This window comes from Dreissena polymorpha, chromosome 10 (assembly GCF_020536995.1).
Source record: "Dreissena polymorpha isolate Duluth1 chromosome 10, UMN_Dpol_1.0, whole genome shotgun sequence".
Classification (NCBI taxonomy): Eukaryota; Metazoa; Mollusca; class Bivalvia; order Myida; family Dreissenidae; genus Dreissena; species Dreissena polymorpha.
In genome coordinates this window covers 74845521-74863217 of record NC_068364.1, presented here as the reverse complement: position 1 = coordinate 74863217, position 17697 = coordinate 74845521, and the positions used below count along the sequence as shown (strand labels likewise).

Below are 17697 nucleotides of genomic sequence, written 5' to 3'. Positions count from 1 at the left end.
TACCTAATTTCAATCTTTTTGCATAAGCTTAATATGCAGTTATTGATTTTAAATGACGTACACCGTTAGCTTTTAAGGGAGCTTTTCACAGATTTTGGCATGTATTGAAGTTTGTCATGTAAAAACTGAAACTAAATAGCTCCAGTAAAAAAAGAATTAAATTAAAGACAGGAAAAAAGTAATCATGACCTGGGCTCGAACCACTGACCCTTATATAAACAATTCCCAGTAGTCACGAAATGTAATGATAACAACAGAACTCTCCAAATTATTCAATTGTTTTGCATTTGTAAAGCTTTATAATTTCATGTTTTTAAATCCTCAAAAGATGCATATAAGGGACATTTTAGAGCAAGGTAAATATTTATTATCCCTTTCAGTGCTGGAACAGAATTTTAAAGGCCTCTGCAAACAGTTTGGATCCAGATGAGACGCCACAGAACGTGGCATCTCATCAGGATCCAAACTGTTTGCTATTCTGATAGTATTCTTTGAAAAAAATTCGAAGAAAATGCTAATTTTAGAAATTCAGCAGAAGACATTTTATCAGACTACAAATTTCCCAGCATGCAAAGGGTTAATATCATTTCCTTGCAAGTATCATAACTACAACAAACATTTGCGAACTTGTTTTTTTTCTTCATTTTTTTCAATTTACGAAAACGTGAAAAGTTCTTTTAAAGCATTCTTCTGTCATTTAGGATGCATGTTATTTTGGATGCATGTAATTTTGGATGCATGCAATTTTATGTGAAGTAAAATCATGAAATTAAGTTATTAATTTAACTTTTTTGTAACAACGACTGCATGCAACAGAAAAATTTCTCACATGCTATATCAATACTATTTAGGAATGACTGAACAGTGTATTTTACACTTGCTTTGTGACATTTTAATGTACAAAATGCTATAATGTTACAACACTGTAATTATAAATCAATAGAAAATCAAAGCATATTTTGTATTATTGCTTACATTAAAGTAGTTGCTTAATTTTCATGAAAATGTTAATTTTGTTAATGAACAATATGTTACAATATTGTCAAGGACTGAGTGCCCTTTGAAAATATTGCAGACTTTCGGCAAAGTTTCGGTTATATTTGTGTGACAATGGATTTCATTACATATATGAGTCGCGTTCTGTGAAAACTGGGCTTAATGCATGTGCGTAAAGTGTCGTCCCAGATTAGCCTGTGCAGTCCGCACAGGCTAATCAGGCACGACACTTTTCGCCTAAATTGGATTTTTGCTAAGAAGAGACTTCATTTAAGCAAAAAATGTCATAAAAGGGGAAATTGTCGTCCCTGATTAGCCTGTGCGGACTGCACAGGCTTATCTGGGACGACGCTTTACGCACATGCATTATGGCCAGTTTTCTCAGAACACGACTCATATTATCAATAAATTTATTGAGAATGGGTTTAATTTGAAAACCATGACTCTCCTTAGCTCAGTAAGCTATAAATATGGAATTGAATATTGGCTCATTTCACCTGAAATAGAAGTGTAAGATACTCCAGTTAATTGTTAATGTTTTCCATGCTAAGTGAGGAAACAAGGGGTGATGTATGTAAAACCTTATTTCTTTTATTTTGCGTAATACATTATAAATAAGCCGCGCAGACTGTGAAAAGGGGGTTTCATGCATGTGCATAAAGTTTTGTTCCAGGTTAGCCTGTGCAGTCTGCATAGGCCAATCAGAGACGACACTTTCTGCCTAAACTGGATTTTTTTCCATAAGAGACTTTCTATAATTAAACAAAAAATATCATAAAGAAAAATCAATAGCATAAATTAAAGAAAAAATAGTGTTATCATGTCTATATCCTCATTGGCAAGGATAATCGTTTCTATGTTTGTATTCCGAGTGCCCATGAAAATATTTATTGTCTTTCTTTGCAGTGACATTAAGATACATTTGTGCTCCAAAAGGCAACTATACAATCTATTTCACATTTAAATCAGAATATTGAGTCATTACTGAGCGAGACAGGCTTAACAGACACCTTACCAAGTATGCTGATAGAGCCTTTTGGGCTTTGATGGGAAAATCATCATTTAAGAGCCAAAGGGGCTTATCAGCCTGCTTCCCATATACGCTGATAGGACATATTGGCATTCATTTTGGACAATAATCTGGTGAGAGCCATAAATACTTATCAGCCATCTTTGCGCATACCCTGATAAGGCATTTTGGCATTGATGGGACAGTTATCTGGTGAGAGCCAGAATGACTCAGCTATCTTCATACTCTGATAGGGCATTTTAGCTTTAATTGAACAATAATCTGGTTAAATCCAGACAGACTTATAGGCCTAATTTACACATATTCTGATAGGGCCTTTTTGGCATTTATAGGACAATAATCTGGTAAGAGCCAGAAGGGCTTATCAGCTTTCTTCACACATACGCTGTTAAAGTATTTTGCCTTTAAAGGGCCCAAATTCTATGATTCACCACTCTTCTGAGTCACGTTCTGAGAAAATTGGGCTTAGTACATGTGCGTAAAGTGTCATCCCAGTGCGCACAGGCTAATCAGGGACAACACTTTCCGCCTTAACTGGATTTTTGTGTAGAAGGGACTTCCTGTAAACGAAAAATACCATAAAACGGCAAGTGTCGTCCCTGATTAGCTTGTGTGGACTGCACAGGCTAATCTGGGATGACACTTTACGCACATGCATTAAGCCCAGTTTTCTCAGAACGCGACTCTACTTAACAGCTCAGAATGAGGGCAGGTAAATGCTGGGAAATTTGTCGTCTGCTAAAATGTCGTCTGCTGAATTTCTTAAAATTAGCATTTTTTTCAATTTTTTTTCTAAGAATACTATCAGAATAGCAAACAGTTTGGATCCTGATGAGACGCCACGTTTTGTGGCGTCTCATCTGGATCCAAACTGTTTGCAAAGGCCGTCAAAATTTGGTTCCAGCTCAGAATGAGGGCAAGTACCAGGAGAGCCTGGACCTCGCCAAGAAGACTCTGAAGCTGGTAGAGAATGCTTCTGATGAGGAAGTCCAGAATAAACCGGAGTTGATTGCCAGTCTCAACAGCAGCATCGGCAATGCCTACCTGGAGATGAACAAACTCAACCAGGCTATGGAGTTCCACCATAGGGACCTGGACATTGCTCGCGAACAGTGCGTTTTTTTCTTGTTTTTTTCATGATAAGTATTGAGTATTAATGTTTTCGTGAATAGTATAGAGTAGTTATGTTTTTGTGATTAGAATTTAGTATAAATTTATGTTTTCATGATTAGTATAGAGTTTTAATGTTTTTGTGATTTGTATAGAGTATTAATGTTTTCATGATTTGTATAAAATATTAATGTTTTCATGATTTGTATAGAGTATTAATGTTTTCATGATTTGTATAGAATATTAATGTTTTCATGATTTGTATATAGTATTAATGTTTTTGTGATTAGAATTGAGTATTAATGTTTTTGTGATCAGTTTTGAGTATTAATGTTTTTTTTATTAGTAGATAGTATAAATGGGGTATTTTGATGGTATGAGTTATTGTCTACTGTTTTCATGAGTGGTGTATTATTTGAATCTGGCATTTTTACTCTATTTCACTCACATATGTTATTTAGTAAAGAATGAAACTCCTGAAAACAGATGACCAACTATTTACATACCATGATTTAAACTGGGATCACAGCTTTGGAAGGGTTAATATAAAGCATTTGGGGTTTAAAATAGTTTGAAGGCTAGCAAAACCTCACACTTGGACTAGAATTATTCACAAATCATTGTGCCTCGAAAACGATACCAATCAAAAGTGCAGGGTAGAGGGAATGTAAGAGTTTTCTCATATTTTGTGCACATTACTTGTAAGATATAAATGCAAAATTAGTGTCTAAAGGTTTAGATTAATTTACTGATGAATGATCAGAACAATCTGAGACCATTTGAGTCGCGTTCTGAGAAAACTGGGCTTAATGCATGTGCATAAAGTGTTATCCCATAAAGCCTGTGCAGTCCGCACAGGCTAATCAGACACGACATTTTCCGCCTTAATTGGATTTTTTGCTAAGAAGTGACTTTATTTAAACGAAAAATTACCTAAAAGTAGAAAGTGTCATCCCTGATTAGCCTGTGTGGACTGCACAGGCTAATCTAGGGCAACACTTTACGCAGATGCATTATGCCCAGTTTTCTCAGAACACAACACATTTATAAGTATGTATGTAATTGAAGGGTTTAAGTTTGACCTAGAATTTTTTAAGGACCTATCAGGCTATTAAAATGCATTCCTAAAAGCTAAAAATAATATCATTGTTTCAATTGATAAATTAATTTAAATCATCTCAATAATTATAATGAGTAAGTTTTAGTCTAAGAATCAGTTGGAAATTAACTTCATGTTTATTTATTTTCAGCAATTTGGAAGACGCCAAGTCTCGAGCGTTGGATAACCTCGGTCGTGTTTACGCAAGGAAGGGTGACTATGAACAGGCTATTGAAGTGTACGTTTTCTTATCCAGGCATTTTTATGCCCCCAGTAGGTTGGCATATTGTTTTTGAACTGTCCGGCAGTCAGTCTGTCCGTCCGTCCGAAAACTTTAACATTGCCCATAACTTTTGCAATATTGAAGATAGCAACTTGATATTTTGCATGCATGTGTATCTCGTGGAGCTGCACATTTTGAGTGGTGAAAGATCAAGGTCATCCTTCAAGGTCAAAGGTCAAATATGGCATATGTCCGTCAGAAAAACTTTAACATTGACCATAACTTTTTCAATATTCAAGATAGCAACTTGATATTTGGCATGCATGTGCATCTCATGAAGCTGCACATTTTGAGTGGTGAAAGGTCAAGGTCATCCTTCAAGATCAAAGGTAAAAAAATCACCAAAAAAAATCAAAGCGGCAATCTCATGAAGCTGCACATTTTGAGTGGTGGAAGTTCAGGGTCAAGGTCAGCCTTTAAGGTCAAAGGTAAAAAAAAGCAGCACAATAATGGGCATTGTGTTTCTGACGAACACATCTCTTGTTTGTCATCTTTTTGAAGTGGACTTTGACCCTCAATTTAGGAAAAATGAGTCACAAACTTGACAAATAAAAAAAAATAGTCGCAAGCTCGTAAATGTGATATTTTGAGTCACACACTTTTTAAAATTTTGAAAAAATGCGTTGCAAACTTCTCAAACCTTTATCTTAAAAGCCCTGTTATCAGATAGAATTCAGAACATTGGTTGATTGCCCAAGGTCAGCCATCAGTCACCTTCAGAGATGAAAGTTGACATTGCAGTTATCGCTCTGTATCATATGGAGCAGTGATTGTATAGGAACATAACAAGTAGATCTATTTTTATCCCATTACCAGATGAAAATCGATAGTATAACAATGATCGTATAAACTTGAGCTTTATACTATCACTATTTTTAGATCAGATTTGGATTTTTTCCAAAATTTTGAGAATCTGTTTTTGTCAACTACAGAAAAACAAAATCGTCAAAAAAATGCGATAGTTGATAATTATTAATATAAAATATGGAGGAAATAAGAGGATAAATAGAATATTATGTGAGTTTTGGATAAAGATCAAGTTTTTCATGCTCGGCACGAACCTTGTAAGCGCTCAGCAAGCCTCATGCTACCTCGGTTCTAAGCCTTGCATGATAAACTTGATCTTTATCCAAAACTCACATAATATTCTATATATCTATATATTTGTTCAAGGCTGTTTGTTCAAGGATGTTCATATAAGGATGTTTGTCCAAAGTTGTCTGTTCAAGGATGTTCATATAAGGATGTTTGTCCAAAGTTGTCTGTTCAAGGATGTTCATATAAGGATGTTTGTCCAAAGTTGTCTGTTCAAGGATGTTCATATAAGGATGTTTGTCCAAAGTTGTCTGTTCAAGGATGTTCATATAAGGATGTTTGTCCAAAGTTGTCTGTTCAAGGATGTTCATATAAGGATGTTTGTCCAAAGTTGTCTGTTCAAGGATGTTCATATAAGGATGTTTGTCCAAAGTTGTCTGTTCAAGGATGTTCATATAAGGATGTTTGTCCAAAGTTGTCTGTTCAAGGATGTTCATATAAGGATGTTTGTCCAAAGTTGTCTGTTCAAGGATGTTCATATAAGGATGTTTGTCCAAAGTTGTCTGTTCAAGGATGTTCATATAAGGATGTTTGTCCAAAGTTGTCTGTTCAAGGATGTTCATATAAGGATGTTTGTCCAAAGTTGTCTGTTCAAGGATGTTCATATAAGGATGTTTGTCCAAAGTTGTCTGTTTCTTGTCTAATATTGTTGTCTAAAGATTTGAAGAAAAATTAATAGGAATATTTAATCATGTGTTAGCATATACCACTGAGATATAAACTTATGTTTGGTCATTTTTCCTTGATTAACATGTAATTTATTGTTACTTGTAGTTTAAAGATCTAGTTTTACTACCCAGTAAAAACTAGTAAAATAAATGCTATTTTTATTTCATTAATCATATTTCAAGAGAAAATACTTTTCTGCCTTCTTTTCTCAAAAACACACAAGAAATGCAATTATCATGCACTTTTACCCGGTCAGCACATAAGGCAGTCGCTAAGACTTTGATAAATAAATAATAAATAAGATAAATAAATAATAAATAAGATAAATAAACTTTGACTTACCCATACAAATGCACTTGACCTGTTTCAATTCCTCAGGTGGCAAGAGAAGATACCTACCAGTAAATCCGCCCTGGAAAGCACATGGTTATACCACGAGATAGGCCGGTGCTATTTAGAACTCGAAAAATACCGCGATGCTAAAGATTATGGTGAGAAGTCTTTAGCTGCTGCACAGGAAGCAGAGGACGAAGGCTGGCAGCTTCACGCCAGCGTCCTGGTAGCACAGTCTGAAGGTGCGTACATGAATCAAAATGGAAAGTAGGGGAAATAATAGGGAAAGTTGGTAAACAGTACTTGAGTAAATTAGGGGGAATAGATGGGAAAGACGTTCAAACGATAAAAACGATTGTCAACCAGTAGGTCAACAGTAGAGAAAGAAGGTCAAGTAGTAGGGACGGTATGTCAAGTAGTTGAAAAAGAGGATCAAACACATGGAAAACAAGTCAAACAGTAGGAAAAGTAGTTCAAACAGTATGTAAACAAGGTTAAACTGAAGGGAATGTAGGTCAAACAGTAGGGTAAGTAGGTAAATAAGTTGGAAAAGAGGGCCAAACAACAAGCCAAAGAGGTCAAACAGAGTGGTAAATAATACAAACAGTAGATACAGTAGGTCAAACAGCATGGACATAAGATCAAACAATAGGGGAAGTAGATTAAACAGTAGAGACAGTAGGTCAAACAGTAAGGACAGAAGGTCAAACAGTAAGGGCAGCAGGTCAAATAGTAGAGACAGACGGTCAAACAGTAGAGACAATAGGTCAACAACAAGGGAAAAGTAGCCCATGCAGTTTGAAATGAGGAACAAACAATAAAGAAAAGGGGTCAAACAGGAGGGAAAATACTTCAAACATTGGGGAAAGTAGGTCAAGCAGAAGAGACAGATGGTCAAACAGTATAAACCGTAGGTCAAACAGTTAAGTCATTTGGTCAAACAGTAAAGTCAGACAGTCAAACAGTAAAGTCAGTAGGTCAAACTGTATGGTCATTAGGTTTATCAGGAGGGTCAGTAGGTCAAACAGTATAAAAATAAGGTCAAACCTTAGGGACAGTAGGACAAACAGTATAAAAATAAGGTCAAATTTTAGGGACAGTAGGGCAAAAATTAGGAAGCAAGGTTAAGCAGTAGGCAAAGTTGGTGAAACAGAAGTTGATCAGTTATGATGAGTTCAAACAGAAGTTGATCAGTTATGAGGAGTTGGTGAAACAGTAGTTGATCAGTTATGAGGAGTTCAAACAGTAGGAAAGTTGGTGAAACAAAAGTTGATCAGTTATGAGGAGTTCAAACAGTAGGAAAGTTTGTTACACAGAAGGGTTGAAGTGAATGGAAGTGGGTCAAAATTAAGAGGATTAAAAGTAGATAAAAGGTTGTAATGTAGGAAAACATACTTAAAAGACTGCAGCCATAAACGTGAAAAGACCTCAGCCATAACCATGATAAGGTACAATTTGGAAACAAATTGTGAGGGGCAACCGTGAACAGTATCACTACATCTCCTTAATGTAATAATGGACTCAGAATGTGCTCTAACAGCAAGCCATGGAACTCTTTCATGTTGCACACACTTTCTAGTTATAAGTGGGCTTGTAATTTCTTTTCAGTAGGTATTTGTTCTTTCTTTTAATATTTCATATTTCACATTCTATAAATGTTTTGTTAGTTTGGTAAAACAATGTCATCAATGACAATGTCATTTGGCATCTTTTAACTATATGACTTGTATATGTCCTTTAATTGTAAGAATGCCAGAACCAAAGTGGTTTGTATAATATGTCTGACATTGCAGTTAAACTTGGTCAGAATGAAAACGCAGCTAGTTCGTTCGAAAAAGCTCTCGAGTTGGCAAGACATCAAAATGACTCGGCAGCAGAAGATGCCATATCTAAAGCCTTAGAAGAGATCAACAACAAAATAGTCCAAGGAGTCAAGGCAGATGGGGATGAAGGTGAGGAAACACTATTAAGTTCAAAACCTGGCCTTATGACCTTTGATTAGATGCATGTTAAGCTAAAATGTATTTCATTGGTTCCTATTTTCACACTGACTTATATAGTTGCATTGCCATAAATTATTTTTACCTGTATTATATTAATGTGTTTATGAGGAAAGAATAACTGTAATACGTTCTTATAATCATACTTTGTTTGAATGGTTAATCTATATCGGTGATGTAGTGTATATGGTGTCTGCCCAGTCATGACTGGGAGGTCACAGATTTGATATGGTGTCTGCCCAGTCATGACTGGGATGTCACAGATTTGATACCCAATCTGGGAGTGGTCTTTAGATTTCCACAAAAATACACCAAGTACTGGTTCTACTCATGAAATGTCTTGATCATGTTTCAATAAGCCATAGACTTATCATGCAATCGACCATAGATAAATAGGTTTTAACAGATTTACTCTTTCAGTGCTGGAACCGAATTTTGAAGGCCTTTGCAAACAGTTTGGATCCAGATGTGACGCCACAGAATGTGGCGTCTCATCAGGATCCAAACTGTTTGCTATTCTGATAGTATTCTTAGAAAAAAATTGAAGAAAATGCTAATTTTAGAAATTCTGCAGAAGACATTTTTGCAGACGACAAATTTCCCAGCATGCAAGGGGTTAAAATGGTTAAAATACTATTTTTAGACTTTAAATGGTTGTAGACATGAGGCAAAGCCTCATGACAAAACATGTCTCAAATTTTCTTAGATATATAAGCAATTATAATCAATTATGAAATAAAATTAATTGGTTGTACTTGCAAATATTACATTTTTGCGGACAAATTATGCCATTGTTAGTTTATAGTCATGGTTGAACAAAATATACAAACAATTAATCTGTGATACCAACTTTTCAGGCACTTATGATGAAGATTTTGAGACAGGTAGTCACAGTACCATGCATGTTTCTGTGTATAATGGATATTGTTACAATTAATACATTAACAATCTTGTTTACCCCTACCACTTGTTTACATGATTTTCAAGTTTACTCAAGGTTTTTATGGTCTCAAATTAATCTTTTACTAACAAAATGCTTGCTACATTCAGTTTCTTTTATCAGAATTTTATTTACTTACTCAATATTGTTCTCTTTAATTTTTTACAGTTCTTTTCTTTCAAATGTATGTTTGACATTTATTGATCCTGTACAACAAATGACATTTAGATGGAACAGGCTACATTCTCGGGAAATCTCCCAATGCGCAAAGTCGAAATACTTTCCTTATATTAGACTTAAAGAAGAAGCCCAATGTGGTTGTTGTAATGAATATATCGTCTTACCAAATAACTTCTCCCCAGTTGTCAATCAAACTAAGCGATCAACCAATCAGAAACCCTTTATAATTGCCATTTTGTGTCATAGTGTGAATAAATTCGATAATTACCCTGCTCATACATCCAGGTGGAGGGGGGGGGGGGGGCAACACTGTAATTACAAATTTTCTCTAGACCAACAACAGTAAACATGCACGTGAAACCAATCTTCCTTCTTTTTTCATGAACAACCTCATAAGTCGAGGCTGTATTTTTTATCAATTTTGGAGGAAAAAAATCTAGACTTATGACTGGGTTATTATTGTATATATATATAGAGAGAGAGGATATTTGTTGGATTCGATTAAATATCGATTTTATTTCACGAGTGATCATATAAAATATGTATTTTTTATGATCACTAGTGAAATAAAATTGATATTCCATCGAATCCAACAAATTTTCTTTTTATTTTATGCTTTTTTTTAACCATTAATTTACATTGTAAAAGAGTTTAACTGGATAATTTCGCTGGATTAATGCCATCATTTAGTCGAAAAAATGACTTCATTTCACAATAAAAGAGTGAAAAATATCGATATTTTTCACTGTTATTTTTCACTGTTTAAAGCAGTGAACTATCAGTTTTATTTCACTGATATATTTCTATAGACCACAGGAAAGCGTAAAATAAATAATTATATAACATTATATAATTATATTATCTTTATTTATATATTCTTTTATATATTTATTTGTTATTGAAAAATATATATTTGAAATTGAAATAAGTATAAAGGATAGAAATGCGGTCAAAAATGTATTTTCATTGGAGATTTTCCAAGTGAAGAAGTTCATATTTGATCCAAATTAAAGAAACCTAAATATGAAATACTGGCAAAATGCTGTTCAATCAATAATTGTTAAACAAATGCAATACTGTTATTTTCCTTCTTTGTTGAAACTGCTGAAAAAAAGAGAATTTCATTTTGCCAGTCTTTTATTTGGTCCTTTTATTTTATGACATAAAATCATATAAAATGCTTACCTTGTATTGTTCTGTTGTTGTTATGTAACAGTATTTTATGTTGACTTTCATTTACCTATTTGTACAGTTTAAAAACTGTTGTCAAATGTGTTCATTTTCAGTTATTATTATATACTTTTAAATATTTAGTGATTTATATTATGGATTATAATTATAAGAATGTGTGATGTTGTGATAGACTTACCACTACAAACATTATATTGCTAAAATATAATTAAAAGTCAGTATGTTTAATATATCTGTACTATTTTAATGGTAACAGTGCGTACAGAGGGACGCAAACCTTTATCCACATTTTATGGGAAAATCAATGATTTTTTTATGAATACATTTAGGAGAATGAACATTTTTAAGGTAATAATACAAAGAGATGACTGCATGATTTAAGATACATGTTTGAAGGAATGATAATGACCTGGAGTTTTAAAGAAAACAACAATAACCTAAAATTTGTAAGCATTTTCGTGAAACAGAGAGACGATCACCCTCTCCCAAACCAAAGCAGGCCACCCCTCCAAAACAGGCCTCACCCAAGCAAACTACATCACCCAAACATCCCTCTCCAAGCCATAAGTCTGTGACTTATGCAGAACCAGAAGGTTTGAATTCAAATTTGCATGGCTGATTCTGATTGGCTTATACTAATAAACCTTTAACTTTATTGGACCTATTGCAAAATGTGTATTTAACATGCTCTTTGATTGGCTTACCTGACATGTGTTATTAAATCTGAGTGGTTGCCGATTTGGGCTTATTTTAACTTATAATAATGTATAATGAATGGTTAAATCTGATTGGCTTAAACTTAAGTTAACATTAATGTGATTGAATCTGTTTCAAGTTGTGTGTGTAACCTGCTCTTAAATTGGATCATTAGTGGAAACAATGTTATTCATGATGTCATTTGTGACTAAATTTGATTGGTTAAACTCCATAATGGCTATTTCTAATCTAGTCTCTGATTGTCTGTTTTCTTGATAACCCACATTTATCTCCTCACCTTTATTTTCCAGAAGAACATGTACTTCTATTTATGTATGCGTTGCTTAACAATAACACAAATAAGATTGCAGGTCACATTATGAAATGTACATCGAGTGTTCACACAAATAATTAATAAAGCTGTACAGATTTGTCACAGATATAAGCTGACAACTGTGCATTATGTAAAATATCAGAGAGTTTGAAGAGTCAAAGTCTGGGGGCCGTTTCATAAACGATCGTACGACAATTCTTTCTTACAAGAGAATTTTGTAATCTTAAGAAGTAGAGGAACTAGCTAGCCATGCTCGGCAATTATATACGGCGCTTTAGCTGCCAATTTAATTAATAAAGTACTGAAAATTTATAATCAAATGATATGGACTTTGGCAATTATGTATCTTCGAAAAATGTTTCGTATCTTAAATGTGTACTGTGATGTTTATTGAAATGGTCCCCTGTTCAATATTTTACATTATTGACAGTTTGAGCTATATAACTTACATATTTCTTAATGCCCTCTTGGCAAGTGCTGCCCATTATTTACACTACTCATCAATATTGTACAAACACGCAAAATAATCGACTGCTAACAGATGAACATAACAGTTTGGTATAGCAAGATCAAGTGTATGACATAACAGCAATGTTTTAATTGCAGATATTCGTGTGTTAACAATGTAAACCATCATTATGCTATGAAATTATACAGTGTGGTACTATTTACAATATTAACCACATAATACCATTAGTATCTGTACGTCAATATGTCCTCAAGTAACGATGAATGTATTTGTAGTTGTACCAGAATTGTTATTAGGAAAAAGAATTAATATCACCCAGAATACAAGTGTGTTAAATAAAAATGTTAAATAAAAATATTCTGAATGTCCTAATTATTTAAGTAGTTATTTTTTAGAACTTGAGCAGAACAATAAAAAACATAAAGAATAATTATACCCCCACAAACGGAGTTTAGGGGGGTATATAGTAGTGAACTTGTCTGTCTGTCGGTCTGTCTGTCGGTCCGTATTAAGTGTCCGCTCTCTAATTCAAGTAGTTTTCATCCGATCGTCACCAAACTTGGTCAGAAGTTGTATCTACATGATGTCTAGGCCAAGTTCGAACATGGGCCTTGCCGGATCAAAAACTAGGTCACGGGGTCACTTAGTGTGTTTTAAATACTTCTATTTATGTATGCGTTGCTTAACAATAACACAAATAAGATTGCAGGTCACATTATGAAATGTACATCGAGTGTTCACACAAATAATTAATAAAGCTGTACAGATTTGTCACAGATATAAGCTGACAACTGTGCATTATGTAAAATATCAGAGAGTTTGAAGAGTCAAAGTCTGGGGGCCGTTTCATAAACGATCGTACGACAATTCTTTCTTACAAGAGAATTTTGTAATCTTAAGAAGTAGAGGAACTAGCTAGCCATGCTCGGCAATTATATACGGCGCTTTAGCTGCCAATTTAATTAATAAAGTACTGAAAATTTATAATCAAATGATATGGACTTTGGCAATTATGTATCTTCGAAAAATGTTTCGTATCTTAAATGTGTACTATGATGTTTATTGAAATGGTCCCCTGTTCAATATTTTACATTATTGACAGTTTGAGCTATATAACTTACATATTTCTTAATGCCCTCTTGGCAAGTGCTGCCCATTATTTACACTACTCATCAATATTGTACAAACACGCAAAATAATCGACTGCTAACAGATGAACATAACAGTTTGGTATAGCAAGATCAAGTGTATGACATAACAGCAATGTTTTAATTGCAGATATTCGTGTGTTAACAATGTAAACCATCATTATGCTATGAAATTATACAGTGTGGTACTATTTACAATATTAACCACATAATACCATTAGTATCTGTACGTCAATATGTCCTCAAGTAACGATGAATGTATTTGTAGTTGTACCAGAATTGTTATTAGGAAAAAGAATTAATATCACCCAGAATACAAGTGTGTTAAATAAAAATGTTAAATAAAAATATTCTGAATGTCCTAATTATTTAAGTAGTTATTTTTTAGAACTTGAGCAGAACAATAAAAAACATAAAGAATAATTATACCCCCACAAACGGAGTTTAGGGGGGTATATAGTAGTGAACTTGTCTGTCTGTCGGTCTGTCTGTCGGTCCGTATTAAGTGTCCGCTCTCTAATTCAAGTAGTTTTCATCCGATCGTCACTAAACTTGGTCAGAAGTTGTATCTTCATGATGTCTAGGCCAAGTTCGAACATGGGCCTTGTCGGATCAAAAACTAGGTCACGGGGTCACTTAGTGTGTTTTAAACCTCACCATGTTGTCAGCTCTCTAATTCAAGTAGTTTTCATCCGATCTTCACCAAACTTGGTCAGAAGTTGTATCTAAATGATCTTAAGGCCAAATTCGAACATGGGCCTTGCCGGGTCAAAAACTAGGTCACGGGGTCACTAAGTGCGTTTTTTAACATTCAGCATGGTGTCCTCTCTCTTATTCAAGTAGTTTTCATCCGATCTTCACCAAACTTCCGATCTTCACCAAACTTGGTCAGAAGTTTTATCTAGATGATCTGAAGGCCAAGTTCGAACATGGGCAATGCCAGATCAAAAACTAGGTCACAGGGTCACTAAGTACGTTTTACACATTGAGCATGGTGTCCGCTCTCTATTTCAAGAAGTTTAAATCCGATCTTCACCTCCATTAGTCAGAAGTTGTAACTAGATGATGTGTAGGTCAAGTTCTAACATGGGCCATGCCGGGTCAAAAACTAGGTCAAGGGGTCACTAAGTGTGTTTTTAACCTCACCATGTTGTCCGCTCTCTAATTCAAGTAGTTTTTATCCAATCTTTACCAAAATTGGTCAGAAGTTGTATCTTAATAATGTCTAGGGCAAGTTTGAATATGGGTCATGCTGGGTCAAAAACAAGGTCACGGGGTCACTTAGTGGGTTTTAAACATCACAATGTTGTACGCTCTCTAATTCAAGTAGTTTTCATCCAATCTTCACCAAACTTGGTCAGAAGTTGTATCTAGATGATGTCTAAGTCAGGTTTGAATATGGGTCATGCCGGGTCAAAAACTAGGTCACGGGGTATCTTAGTGTGTTTTAAACCTCACCATGTTGTCCGCTCTCTAATTCAAGTAGTTTTCATCCAATCCTCACCAAACTTGGTCACAAGTTTTATCTAAATGATTTCTAGGACAAGTTTGAACATGCCATTCCGGGCCTAAAACTAGGTCACGGGGTTACTTAGTGCGTTTTTTAACATTCAGCATGGTGTCCTCTCTCTAATTCAAGTAGTTTACATCCGATCTTCACCAAACTTGGTCAGAAGTTTTATGGAGATGATCTTAAGGCCAAGTTAGAACATGGGCCTTTCTGGGTCTAAAATAAGGTCAAGGGGTCACTTAGTGTGTTTTAAAAATTGAGCATGGTGTCCACTGTTTTTCATGGAGACGACATGCAAAATATTATGTGTCAATGCGGCATGTGGGGGTATTCGTCATGTCTGTGACAAAGCTCTAGTTGTTTTTTATGTCCCCAGATCGAAAGATTGGGGGCATATTGTTTTTGGCCTGTCTGTCATTCATTCATTCATTCATTCATTGTGTGTGTCCCAAAACTTTAACCTTGGTTTAAGTTTTGCAATAACTTTTGCATTATTGAAGATAGCAACTTGAAATTTGGCATGCATGTGAATCTCATGGAGCTGAACATTTTGAGTGGTGAAAGGTGAAGGTGAAGGTCATCCTTCAAGGTCAAATGTCAAATATATGGCGTCTGTCTGTCCGAAAACTTTAACAGTGGCCATAACTTTTTTAATATTGAAGTTAGCAACTTGATATTTGGCATGCATGTGTATCTCATGAAGCTGCACATTTTGAGTGGTGGAAGTTCAAGGTCAAGGTCATCCTTCAAGGTCATCCTTCAAAGTCAAAAAAAATATATAATTCAAAGCGGCGTTCTCATGAAGCTGCACATTTTGAGTGGTGGAAGTTCATTGTCATCCTTCAAGGTCAAGGTCATCCTTCAAGGTCAAAGGTAAAAAAAACAAATAAACAATTCAAAGCGGCATTATCATAAAGCTGCACATTTTGAGTGGTGGAAGTTCAAGGTCAAGGTCATTCTTCAAGGTCAAGGTCATCCTTCAAGGTCAAATGTCAAAAAAATAATTCAAAGCGGTGTTATCATGAAGCTGCACATTTTGAGTGGTGTAGGTTCAAGGTCAAGGTCATCCTTCAAGGTAAAGGTCATCCTTCAAGGTCAAAGATCAAACAAAATATTTAAAAAATCAAAGCGGCATTATCATGAAGCTGCACATTTTGAGTGGTGGAAGTTCAAGGTCAAGGTCATCCTTCGAGGTAAAAAAAAACAATTTAAAAAATTCAAAGCGGCGTTCTCATGAAGCTGCACATTTTTAGTGGTGGAAGTTCAAGGTCAAGGTCATCCTTCAAGGTCAAGGTCATCCTTCAAGGTCAAAGGTAAAAAATAATTTAAAAATTCAAAGCGGCATTCTCATGAAGCTGCACATTTTGAGTGGTGAAGTTCAAGGTCAAGTTCATTCTTCAAGGTCAAGGTCATCCTTCAAGGTCAAAGGTAAAAGAATAAATAATTTCAAAGCAGCGTTATCATGAAGCTGCACATTTTGTGTGGTGGAAGTTCAAGGTCATCCTTCAAGGTCAAGGTCATCCTTCAAGGTCAAAGGTCAATAAAAAAATATTTCAAAGCAGCCTTCTCATAAAGCTGCACATTTTGAGTGGTGGAAGTTCACGGGCAAGGTCATCCTTCAAGGTTTAAGGTAAAAAAATAAATAATAATTATAATTTCAAAGCAGGGCAATAGGGGGCATTGTGTTTCTGACAAACACATCTCTTGTTTTTTTCAAACATGGTTAAAAAACATAAATACGTATTTTTATTATTTTATTTTTGAAATACCGTCCAACCATCCCACCCAAGAATCCCCCACCTCCAAAAAAAAAAAAAAATTGTTTTTTTGCATTTTTGGAAGATAATGTAATAAATGACCACACCCCCACACTTTAAACCCTTCTCCACTTCACCCCTCCATCCTTTGTGATTGAAATTGAGATAGGTCCCTACACCTTTAAAAAGAAAAATAGATGAGCGGTCTCTTGTTCATGATGTAGGTCCTACAATGAAAATGAATATACTGTCAGTCAGTTGATTCTGTCCTTGAATTTTTTTACATTCCAGATTGATTTCTTGATTGTTATCATAAAAAAAACTTATCCTTTTTATCAGTTCAATAATTCAGCATGCTACAAACGGATTGTACTTGTTTGTGTTTACATTTGGGGATCTTGTAAGACTTCCAACTGTTTTCTAGTTATAACTTATTGACAGAAAGCAGAATTTTTCTTTAATTTACATTTCGTAGTGGATATCCATAATGGATATGGTGTCAATGTTGCAATCAAAGGATTTTGTGATCAAAAGTGTTTGAATGATCTTGTTTTCTTTGTATGCTCCCCCAAAATTTATCCGTCCGTGCACAATTTTTGTCTGGGCTATTTCTCAGCAACTAATGACCCGAATTCAATGAAACTTTATGGTAAGCTTCACTACCAAGAGGAGATGTGCATATTATCAGCGGGTTCTGGTCAGTTGATTTTTCACAGAGTTATGGCCCTTTGAAATTTTCTATAAAAAAAGTATTGTCCCCCCAACTACTATGCCCTCAAGACTTTTCCTTTTATCTGAATATATAGTGCAATATTGTGACCAATAAAACCTTTGGGGAGCATCACCCGTCTCCAACG

General features: G+C 34.9%; 1 protein-coding gene across 10 annotated transcripts in view; it reads left to right on the top strand.

Moving 5' to 3' along the window:
* Positions 1-17697, top strand: part of LOC127848779 (outer dynein arm-docking complex subunit 4-like) — a 59790-nt gene that overhangs the window by 23864 nt on the left and 18229 nt on the right. For 5 of the 10 annotated variants that reach the window (XR_008034761.1, XR_008034763.1, XR_008034760.1 and 2 more), the window contains 6 exons: positions 2931-3138; positions 4387-4473; positions 6661-6857; positions 8409-8567; positions 9473-9499; positions 11394-11519. Coding sequence is in view for 1 of the 10 variants with exons in the window: in XM_052381390.1 (XP_052237350.1) it covers positions 2931-3138; positions 4387-4473; positions 6661-6857; positions 8409-8567; positions 9473-9499; positions 11394-11519 (804 nt within the window). In the remaining 9 variants the exon portion in view is untranslated. The remainder of the gene's footprint in view (positions 1-2930; positions 3139-4386; positions 4474-6660; positions 6858-8408; positions 8568-9472; positions 9500-11393; positions 11520-17697) is intronic. The other 5 variants (XR_008034767.1, XR_008034765.1, XR_008034768.1 and 2 more) reach the window with 3 other exon arrangements.